This window comes from Megalops cyprinoides, chromosome 12 (assembly GCF_013368585.1).
Source record: "Megalops cyprinoides isolate fMegCyp1 chromosome 12, fMegCyp1.pri, whole genome shotgun sequence".
Taxonomy (NCBI): Eukaryota; Metazoa; Chordata; class Actinopteri; order Elopiformes; family Megalopidae; genus Megalops; species Megalops cyprinoides.
The window spans coordinates 10,586,119-10,597,460 of record NC_050594.1 but is presented as its reverse complement, the minus strand read 5'-3'; the positions used below and the strand labels follow the sequence as shown (position 1 = coordinate 10,597,460).

At 45.0% G+C, this 11,342-nt stretch overlaps 1 protein-coding gene across 1 annotated transcript in view; it reads right to left on the bottom strand.

The window, feature by feature from the left end:
- Positions 1–4,875: 4,875 nt before the first annotated feature.
- LOC118787323 (XK-related protein 6) overlaps positions 4,876–11,342 on the bottom strand; it is a 25,770-nt gene continuing 19,303 nt past the window's right edge. The window contains exons 2-3 of the mRNA XM_036542842.1: positions 6,582–6,778; positions 4,876–5,870 (exon numbers count right to left, since the gene is read on the bottom strand). Coding sequence (XP_036398735.1) covers positions 4,924–5,870; positions 6,582–6,778 — 1,144 coding nt within the window. The 3' untranslated portion in view covers positions 4,876–4,923. The remainder of the gene's footprint in view (positions 5,871–6,581; positions 6,779–11,342) is intronic.

Below are 11,342 nucleotides of genomic sequence, written 5' to 3'. Positions count from 1 at the left end.
ATAGTCAGAACAACACTGGAATGTACAACAGATTCTCAGTATATTCTATTGTCACTATGTTTCCCATGGTTATGTACAGATGTTTTGCGTTACTGCACTGGCACACACGATATGGAGATAGATTTTACAGTACTGGCATTGCTGTTTGCTGGAGCAGAGGCTCTGATGGAGATTACTGCCCCTGCAGAATAGAAGGCACCAGGGGTAGGTGTGTGGGGCGGGGGGTGGATGGGCGACTGTGTGTGTGTGGGTGTGTGTATTTGGGTCGGGGTGAATGTTTTGTCATTAAGTGCAGTGCTTGCAAAGAGACCATGGAGAATGGTGTTCTCATTATCATTAAGATTACATCGTCTGCATCATGTGATTCCTCACCTAGATCAATGCAGACTGCCTCAGAGGGTTTGCATTGTATGCTGAGGTTGGTCAAAATTGTTGCACCTTATAAAAACATTTATTATTGTTATTATTATTATTACTATTACGACTAAGCAGATGCAACCAAACTTTGATGTAGTTTTATTCTTGGACCCTGTGCTCTCACTTCATGTGAAGAAGGAAATGGAATCACAGTGTAATAGCACCCTCTCTCCCTGTTTGTAAATAGCTCCTGTTAATGCAGAACGTGGGGATGAGCACCATTAAACAGCTGGCAGCCTCGAGATCCCAATCCTGCGGGCGAGTCTTTCCCTGTGCCGGTATTCTCCATAAAAGCGAGTAAGGATGAGTGTGTGCAGACGCTAAAGTAGAGAGGCTCCCCAGCAAACAACAGCGAGCCAGAGCACTGTCTGTGGGAGACAGAGATCCCGGGGCAGGGGGGAACGCACAACGTCACAACCACCGGAGCACAGCACTGGAGCGCTGTTTAAAAAAATGTCACATGATCAAACTGTCGCATGCACCTGTTTCAAGCACGGTTAAATTCGTAATTTTGCCCGAGTGGTGGGCACAAAGTGGCGGGGAAAATCTTGGGAGACTTTTGCCACGTTAGTGATGGGGGCGGGGAAAGCGCTCGTTGCCATGTCAGCGATGGAGACAGGGAAAGCACTCGTTGTAGGCTCCTACAGGATCTCCGTTTCCCACTCCCCCCCTCCCCTCCCCCCCCAGTAAAATCCCTAAAAAAAGAATCTGCACCAGAATACACCTGAGCCCCTCACTGATAAGGGGGAAGGGCTAGCAGCAACCAAGGATGGAGTCCAACCCAACCAGGCCCAACTAGGCCGACCTGGGCCAACTGTCGAGAGGACCAGCCTGTGGAGCTACTGAGTGAAACTGAGACACTGGCACCTCAGTGGAAGGGACCAAGGTTTCCCTGGAGCCCACTCAGCCCCTCCCACTCTCATAGCCAATTTCATCATGTGATAAGCCCTGGCAGGATTCATGGGAGGGAAGAACAAAAAAAAAAGACAGAAAAAGACAGAAGAAAGAGGAAGCCAATGCAACGCGATTGTTGCAACAGCGTTGCAGCAGGGTTTGCGTACGGACTTGGTCATGTACAGGCTGGCCTCAGACAGTTGTCCATCCCTGGCAAGAACCCTTCAGCCCCTGGTCTCAACCTGCGCTGCGTGTGCATGCAGAGAGATCAGCAGGCACCAGAGTGTAGGAGAAAAGTGTCTTCCTTTCCGTGGTGCACCTGGACAGCCCCTGAGTCTCACCACCCATTCATTTACAGCTGGGTACCTGCTGCTATCAACAAGCTGTCAGACACATAGCGGAACATGACAAAGCCTCCTGAAAGCATTCCAGTCTTTTCTCTTAATTAAAAAATGGGTACGGAACAGAATCTGAAACCAGAAGGGGAGGGGGGGTACTGCTGTTTTACCCTAAAGTGAAGTACTTAACCTGAATTACTTCACTAAATAACCAGCTGTACATATGGACAATATGCAAAAAAATGCAGGCTCTAAATGCCCCCTTGCCTAAAGGGATCTCTTCAGAGCAGACGAATAATAATAACTTAATACTGTACATCCAATAATACTGCACATCTGACAGTGAGGCCACCGGAGTCCAGGTGCACCAGAGACAGAGACTGAATTACAGTAACAGCTGTGTTTTGGCTTTAGTCATTACCGCCCAGCAGGGGGCGACAGCGGTAAGCCCTGTATACTGAGGGATAGCCTCCTCTTAAGGAGCGAATTACGAAAGTGTTCCGCTTTAACACTGCCAAGTTAACATTGTTACACCATGTAAAAAAAATCAGGTATATTCAGGCAAAGATAGCTTCTGTTTTCACTAGCTTTAAAATGTAGATTTTTTTTCTTCACATTCTTATATCTAAGACATTGACGAAACATGACAATGACAGTCACAGTACACATTGACAAAATCAAATAAATAAATAAATACATACAACACTTACAGAAAATGTATGCATGTCAGGATTCGCTCTGGAATCAGTGACATGCATCTGCACCTTGTAGAGTTTATTACTTGAATTGAATTCAATTTGAACTAAGACCTGTGATTGTAAGAAGGGAAGGGGGAGGGGGGGGGCTTCAGAAGAGGGGAGGAGGAAGAGATGCAAGACAAAGGATATGGAGGAGGGGGAGTAGAGAATGTTTGGAGGACAAAGGAGGGGTCCCCACTCACGCGGGTTTTGCACAGCCTCACATGTGTGCTTTGGGATTTCTATCTATTTTTTTCCTATTTTTTTTTTTCATTCATCCATAAGGTGTCTGCATACCTGTGCTTGCAAAGGGGTACCACCTGTAGTCCTCTGGGGGAAAGTAGTTGATTTATGAGCAATAAAAACAACAGCATCCATTTTCATTCATAACTTTTCTTCCCCTGGTAGATACTGTGGGATATTGTGCTCTCTTCTACGTGCACGGCACTGCACTGGGGTACAATAAGATACATTTTTATCAAAATTGAAAAAAGAATGCACTGTTTTTTTTAGACAAGAAAAATAAGATTGCCTGGGGTTGTATAACCCGTTCCAAATTTACAGTACTTCCACAGAGAGAGATCAAAAGATTTAACATTTTGTTTTCATGAAAAAAAGGGCATATATTTCCACTCTGGGAAACTAGGAAACTTTAAATACATCCAAACTCCCACCTGCCTGTAAATTGGCACCTGATGTAGACCTAATATAATTATCACTCATGCTACCTGTTACTGGCGAGGACAGTCTTGTGAGAGTTCACCCTGTGCCGGTTGTGTTCACTGGTGATAGATAGGACTCTTCAGCACATACGCTGAGAGAGGACCAGCATAATGGTCATAACCACTATCTTTCACCAGTCTTTACCGGGGCCACCCATGTCAAGAACTGTGTCTTTCTCAGGTTTGTTTCTTTTTGATCAAGCCAGCTTATACGAGCTCCGACAGCATGCTCGAGTCCTGCTAGCTATGTACATTGTGCTTTGGAATTAAGCAGCTGTCTGTTAGTTGGTTGACGTGCGTTGTGTGTCATGCTGTAACACACTGCAGTGTGCTGTGGTCCTATGTGCTATGCTTACTTCAGTGCACTGTGTGAATGGAGCCCTCACTGTTCAGCTCCATTTCCGTTTGCTCTGTGCTCTATTCGTTTTTATCTCTGACGTGCGTATGTACGCGTGTTCTTGCCACCCTCTGAGCTTGTGCGCATTTTACATTCATTACGATAAAGAAAATCAATCACACCTGTACCTGATTGAAAAATAGTTAGATAAATGCCATGAATATCACTGAAAAAATATTTCTGTACTGAAGCTTCAGTAAGCTTTAATAAAGTAAAGACAAGGAAGTCATACTCTTATTGAAATAGTCATTTATAGGATTGTAGTATTACCTAATGCTGACATAATGTTCAAAGAGAGAGATAATTGTCTTTATTAAGGCAAGCGGACATGTAATGCCACTGCAACACTGTCAGCACCAAACAAGTGCGCTTTGGTGGGTCTTAAACATGATCTGCAACCGGCAGAGGTCACAGTGCTATCGGCAAAATCAGAAACCTGCACAGGATCAGCAGAAATAAGGATGCAACAGTGGAAAAGATAGGGCAGAGCAGGATGCGTACTCTCTACGAAAGACAGAGCAAAACACAATGTTTACTCTCTGTGAAAGATGGCCGAACAGGATGTTCGCTATCTGTGAATGACAGCAAAACAGGATGTTTACCCTGTGAAAGACACAGCAGAACAGGGTGCTTACTCTGTTAAAGACACAGCAGAACAGGGTGTTTTCTCTCTGTGAAAGACACAGTGGAAAAAAAGTTTTCTCTCTGTGAAAGACTGCAGAAAAGGTTGTTTTCTCTCTGTGAAAGACTACATCGGATCGGCATCTCTGTACAAGTTAAGGCTTAGGACGATTGTAGCACAGGCACCCCTGACCTCGCTGCTGCAGGTATACTCCCTACAGCAGAGTGGGACCAAAGTGCCTTGTTTGAGAATGTTCGAGAAGAGATGTGCTTTATGACATTCAGAGTTGAATGCTAGCTGCTTAAAACCTATAGGTTTTGCATACTGTGACTACCCTTGGAAGTGCTGTTGCCCTTAAAGAATATCAGCAGTGCCAGAGTAGGGCCTCATGTCTGACCTCCATCATTCCTACACCGCCACAAAGACACTCCTCCTTGCAGTATGACATCACACCCATGGAGTGGAAACACGGAACAACCTGTACATTTAACATACACACTTTTACAGGTACCCAAAGAAAAAGACAGCCTCTCTGTTAAAATAGCTGAAAGTATGTGGCTTACACTTTCAGTTATATGAACTTTTCTGCTACATTTCTTTTTTTTTTGTAGTCATACACATAAATGATAATTGAAACAAATGTGAAATGGAATTGCTGCAATGGCAGAAACATTTTATGCTTTTTTACTGTTGAGGAATAAACCAAGAAAAAAACAATGAGAAACAGCTGTGGAGGGGGGGGGGGGGACAGAGAGAGAGATAAGAGGGGGGGATAGAGGGAGCAGGGAGAGAGGTCTCAGAGGGAGGACTCGTACTGGAGAAGCTCGTACAGAAGGGGCCCGTCCCGGTAGCGGATGCCCACGGCGCTGGGGGTGATGTACTGCAGGATGTTGATAGACCTCCTGAGCCGCCGGTCCACAAAGTGGGCGTCCCAGGCCGGGTAGCGCTTCCTGGGCATGTCGATCTTGATGAGGGGTCCCTCAGGGCGGTAGGGCCGGCCCCGCGGGGTGGTGGGCGTGGTGGGCCTCACCTGGAACACGGGCAGGCAGGTGTCCGTCGCCAGATCCTCGTGAGTGTGGTCCCCGGTGGAGCCGCGGGTCGGGGTGGGGGTGGGGGCCATGGGCTCAGCCTCGGGGGGCAGGGGGAGCCCCCACAGCAGCTCGGCACAGCAGGAGCTGGCCAGCACGCGCATGCGGGGGCCCATGGGGTGCAGCACCCCGTAGTACAGGACCATGAAGACCACGCCCGAGGCGAAGCTGAGGTACACCCCGCACAGCGCCGACACAGCGTATGCGTCGGTGGTGGCCGGGTCCCTGTACACGTACCACAGGCAGGTCAGCACCGTGTTTTCCGCCAGCACCACCGAGTAATAGGCCACCATGCGCCAGCGGGTTCGGCCCTCCTTCACGTTGAACCAGCAGAAGATGTAGACGATGCCCACCACCATGTTGAACAGCACCTCTTCCCACTTGGACATGCAGAAGTCAGTGCCGCCGTGCACCACCCAGAAGGCCATGGCGCACCAGTGTAGCACCACGAAGATGCCGAAGTAGATGTGGAAGATGGAGGCGAAGAGGGCGAAGGACAGCACCCGCGAGGAGATGGTGAACAGGCGCCAGAAGATGTGGATCAGGGCCCCTCGGTAGCTCATGCTCTTCTTGTCGTCCCGAGAGTCCCGCAAGAGCTTGTGGTAGGAGGCCAGGACCCAGGCCAGAGACAGGAGAGAGGCTACAGAGGACACGCCTATACCAGAAATAGAGCGAGAGACAGAGAGAGCAGGAGGAAGGAGAGAGAGCGAGAAAAAGAGAGAGGGAGACATGCCTGCATGGGATGGGGAAGCGCAAATTTCTGTATATACAGTACCAGCAAAAAGTGTGGACACACCTAAGCATAGAAGGGTTTTTCTTTATTTTTACTATTTTCCAGATTTCATAATAGTAGAAAATACATAAAAACTATGAAATAACACAAATGGAATAATGTAATGACCAAAATAGTGTTAAACAAATCACTTATCTTATATTTTAGATTCTTCAAAGTACCCAAAAATATTTTTTTAAAAATAACATTTTTGGAAATAAATGCATACATAGGCATCAGCCTCACTATTTATTTTCCTCCAAAAAACGAATTTCAAGCATTTAAGTATAAGTCTTCGGTTCAAAGTGCCTTCAAATGCATGTCTCCCATTACCTTAATCAGGTGTGTCCAAACTTTTGACCGGTGCTGTAAATCAACATGTGAAAGAAGCATAAGGAGAACAGGTCACTCCTCTCTCTCTCTGCTCATCATTTTACCAGCAATCTGAGGGAGCCTACCACCATGTCAGCTTCTGGAAAGATCTATTGAGACCAGAGGCTGGGTGGATGATGAAACTATAGCCCCGCCCCTCACATGACCCCTCCCACGCCATGCCCACAGCCCCTGTGGGTGGAGCCCCAGCGCTGCCCTTACACTGCAGTGTCTCGGCCCGGTTCTTCTGGATCATGATGCAGAGCTGTAGCACCAGCTGAGGGGCGCTCTCCAGGAAGGTCTCCAGGAGGCGCAGCATGTTGACGTCAGCGTACTCGTACATCATGGCCCAGTAGAATCGTCGCTGGTGCTGCTTCTGACGCCGGCTCTGAATGCCCAGGTACATGGTGCGGATGTACCTGCAGAGAGAGGGAGGGGCGGTTAAGCAGGTAGATGCCGCAGATGTACCTGCAGAGAGAGGGAAGGGCGGTTAAGCAGGTACATGGTACATCACACTGTGTCAGTGAGCACTGTTGGCTTAATTGATAGGTACACAATAAATGTACACGCCAAAGCCCAATGCGTATAAATCCTACACAAACATACTAATGCAGAAATAGCTTAACTGTACATAGCTAATATCAACACATCAAATGCCGTATTCCCACCATACAGTTCTTATTCATTCCTTAAACTGTAAGCACATTCCAGCATCAGGGTTCAGACAGCTCTTTGCATGTGTCCACAGCTATAAAACTTCAGTCAAGCCAACATCTGCAACTTTCCAACTTTCTCATTTTAAGAAATTGAAATATGAAACTCACATACAGGAAATTGCCAAGTTTTGCAAACAAGGATCATGCAACCAACACTAGAGCTCAGTGAAACAACTTAATTTATTTCTACAGAATTTAAATCCTGACAGATCCAAATTAATCCACTGCCTTACAATTTGATTCAAATAGGCAGCGTGTAAAAGGAAAGGAAAGGTCAACCCTGGACAGCCATTAGTGTTAGAGCCTTTATTCTTAATTACACTTTTGCTACATTTGTTCACTTAAAAGGCATTGTTTTACTTTTTATCAGTTTACACACAGCTGGATATTTACAGTAGCAATTCAGGGTAAATACCTCATTCAAGCGTGTCCCCTCTGCGACTTGAACTCAGAAACTGATGGTTATCACTTCACACCCTCCTGGACAGCCACACCCTTATCCTGCCACACCTTGTGGGACAGCCACACCCTTAAAATTCTACACCACACCCTGCAGGACAGCCACACTCTGATGTTACATAGGCAACTTTTATGGCTGCAGCAAAGCTGAACCTTGTCATGCAAAACCCCTTTGCAACTAACTAGCAACTCAGTTGCAACGCAGTTACACAAAGCTGACTTCAAATAGTTTCATGCAGTAACCAATCAACATGCAGATATTGTTCACGTTTCAACAACCACCTTGTATTCCATTCATAATGATTAATTTTCGAGAGCACTATCTAGCCAGGTCTTTCATCCAAGACAATGTAGGTATCTAGAATTAATTCATATTCAACCGTTGACAGGCGGAGGTGGAACAATACACTGTGGACTCAGGAGTAAGTAATAAAAAATGCCGACGTCAAACATCCACGTTAATTGAAATACCTAGCTACAGAGTCGGTTGTAAAGAAACCTGCTGTTTTGCTGGATATTTTGGTGAGTTAGTCAAGCTAGTTCGCAATGATCGGTACTTTTAGTCTGCCAGCGATACAAATCTACTTTTTCCACTTCAATTGTATTTGAAAAATGTATAGCAATGATGCAATCAGTGAAGAATAAATGGTTTTTAAAAACTAATACCACGGTTGCGAGTAACTTTGAATGCAAATTTAGCGGTACGGCTCGGTTTCAATCCCAGTCGTGTTATCAGCCCCTGATGACCGTGATCCAAAAGAAAAGGAACATTTTGGCTTCGCTCTGCCAGGGACAAGGGTGGGTATGTTGGCAGGAGTTGCTTTCATCAACCTCGGACACTTTATGACTCATCAGGCGCCTCCAAGTTGCTCTGATGACGTCAGTGGAGCCCTGCCTATCCTCCAACAGTAACTCACCCACCTCCGCTTAGATCGCTGGGTGACTTTCAGAGTGAAAAATAGTCCCGTTGGCGTGAGATTGTATCGGACGATTGTATTCGTCACGCCCTGCGCCCCTGCATGAGTCCGGTGTACGTCACGGTAAGAGACGGCAATATTCAACTGGGCACTCCAAAAAAAGCCATGCGTAACGGGGGGAAATCAAGGAAAAACTAATATCACATAACAAGTTTATAAATGATGTATGCAATATGGAATGAAATTACTGACAAGAAAGACGTATGACTTAGCATTGAGTTGAATTTAAATCGTTTTGCTTATGAATCGCAACACTCAAGTTGCGTGTAAGACGTCGCATGCAACTAAAGTTTTAGTTGTAAATTACTTAGTATGTAAGTTGCTTCATGTACTATCTGCCTTAACTGCCATACCATAGGACAGTGACACCAGCTGAAATGCTGTAAGACAGCCACACCTTTAAGCTATTACATCCGCCCTTACAGAGCAGATACGCCCTTAAAACCCTTCAAAGGAACCAAAAATGATCAATTTCCACTTTACTCATTTTTTATGGAGACCTTCATTATGTTGATGTTAATGGTGTCACTAGAGGGCGCTCCATATTGTAAATCTGGAAGTCTGACACTGAATTCACAGGTAGTATAATAAGGTTGGAAATCGCACGCTCATTACAATAGCTTGTATGGTCAAAGGAATATTATGACAAAATTTATTTTTGAGACTGTTGTGTTTTTTCCTAATATAAGTCACATAATTATTTTAAATATCGGTCAAATGAGGATTTAATCATGTTTTCTAAGGATGTCCTTGAGGAAATTAAGTATGGACACACTATTTCTTAGATTATCTGCAGCTGTGTAAACTAATACAAGACTGTGGTATGAATGAGATTATGGGTGAACGAATGTCTCTGAAAAGACCCTTTTAAAGAATATGCATAGTCAGCACTTGTGGACATGTGGACAACGTCAGGACATGTGCATCTTTCAAAGTTCTGTACAAAACAAGCACCCCTATTTTAGGACCTTCATATTCTTCTCCCAGATCGGCAGCTAAAAGGTAACTTGGACCATAAGCCTAAAACACAAATAAGAAAAACAGCCACTTTAGAATTAGAATCAGGCCAACCAATGCCAGCACCCTGGCAATCTGAGTATCTACACACGCACAGTGATGTTCATTGAATTCCTGCCTCTGCTCAACCAAACCTATAAATCTGAGTCAGCTCTTTCTGTGTATTGTGCTCCGTGCTCTTTACCTACCATAATTGTCAGACTGCCTGGCCATGCAACAATAATTATTAGAAAATCTGTCATCAGAGTTGTGGCCCAAGAAAGACATTGTGTATTTTATATGAATTCCTAACAAGAGTATATGTCATTATATGTTTTCTTCCGCCTGACAGAATGACTTGCTTTGAATAGGGCTCACACAACCCTTTCAGAATGAGTAACTTTGATGTGAATGTTCACACTGTTACACCTGTTAAAAAAACAGTTCTAGGACTTTTGTAAGGAAAGTGGGGTAAAGCTCCTCTGGAGTGCAGTGGTTTAGTGTGGATGTCCTGGTTCAACCTTGACTCAGATTGGAGAATTAACTCAGTGAATGATCCTTCTGCTTTTGCAAGCAGGACATGATTCTCTGTTCACTGGTCTACTGCTCAATTAACTAAGCAGGTGAGAGTTTCAAAGACGGAGAGGAGAATGTTCCTCCTGTCAGGGGACTGGAGTTGATTTATCAAAGAGTTTGATGACAACTGTCTCCCCTCAGCTTTAGCTGAAAAGCTTCCATGCATTCAGAACAAGAGGGCAGTCTAGTGCTGTGATCATGATTTCTGATTCATAAACTAACAATTTTATGAAGTCTTTCAGAGAATTACAGAGTATTTCAGAGTTTTAAAATCTAAAAAAAAAACATGGGGTATGATGGAGTCACGTAACACATACTTTCCACATGTGGATCTCTTTAAAGAGCAAAACAATAAAAACAAAATGAACAAAAGAAATGTTCACAAAGATAAGAGTTCCTCATTGCTATGTGTGGAAATCATGCACAGGGAGGTCCTGTATGGACATGCACAGATCCGTGCTTCACTTTTTTTATACTAATATAAATGAATATTATTAATTAATATTATAGCCATTACGTGACACCACATCATTGTCATTTAGCAATCACTCTTATCCAGAGCGACTTACATAGTTTACAATTTTATCCATTTATGCAGCTGGACATTTAGTGAGGCAATTGTGGGTTAAGTACCTTGCCCAAGGGTACAGCAGCAGTGCCCCAGGAGGGAATCAAACCAGCAACCTTTCACTTACAAGCCCTGCTCCTTGCCACTATGCTACACTGCTGTCCTGCTGTGAGTTGAAGCATTTAGAATAATCACCGTTCTTGTTCAGCTTTTGATGTATGCCTCTGTGCCTAATACAACTGCAGCGAGCTGGAGCAGGTATGCGAAATACTCTAATGACGAGGTTAAGTAACCTGCTGGTTAAACACAGTGTAAGGAGACCCGTGTGAAAGCGTCAGGGAAAGAGTGCTGTCATGCAGCTGACACTGGCGGAGGTGCAAGGCGAGGCTGTTCCCCTGAGCTCCGTCAGCAAGCCCCTCAGACACTTCAAACCCCTCCTCTGATCCTCCTGTCAGCTCCGTATCACAGAAACACGCTTCCCCATTAGTCATCACTTACACATCCGCAAACGCCAGCCGTAGTAATGGGACCGGTCATATGCAAAAGAGGGAATTTGAGAAATTAAAATTTAATGGGAGCTAAGAATCGAGTACTTACATGCATGACTGAGCGTTTTGTACCTAGAACCCCAGCCTCTTCCTCCGGGCTGTGATGTCAGACAGCCTTGCTGCCAGCCACAGCTTTTTTCATT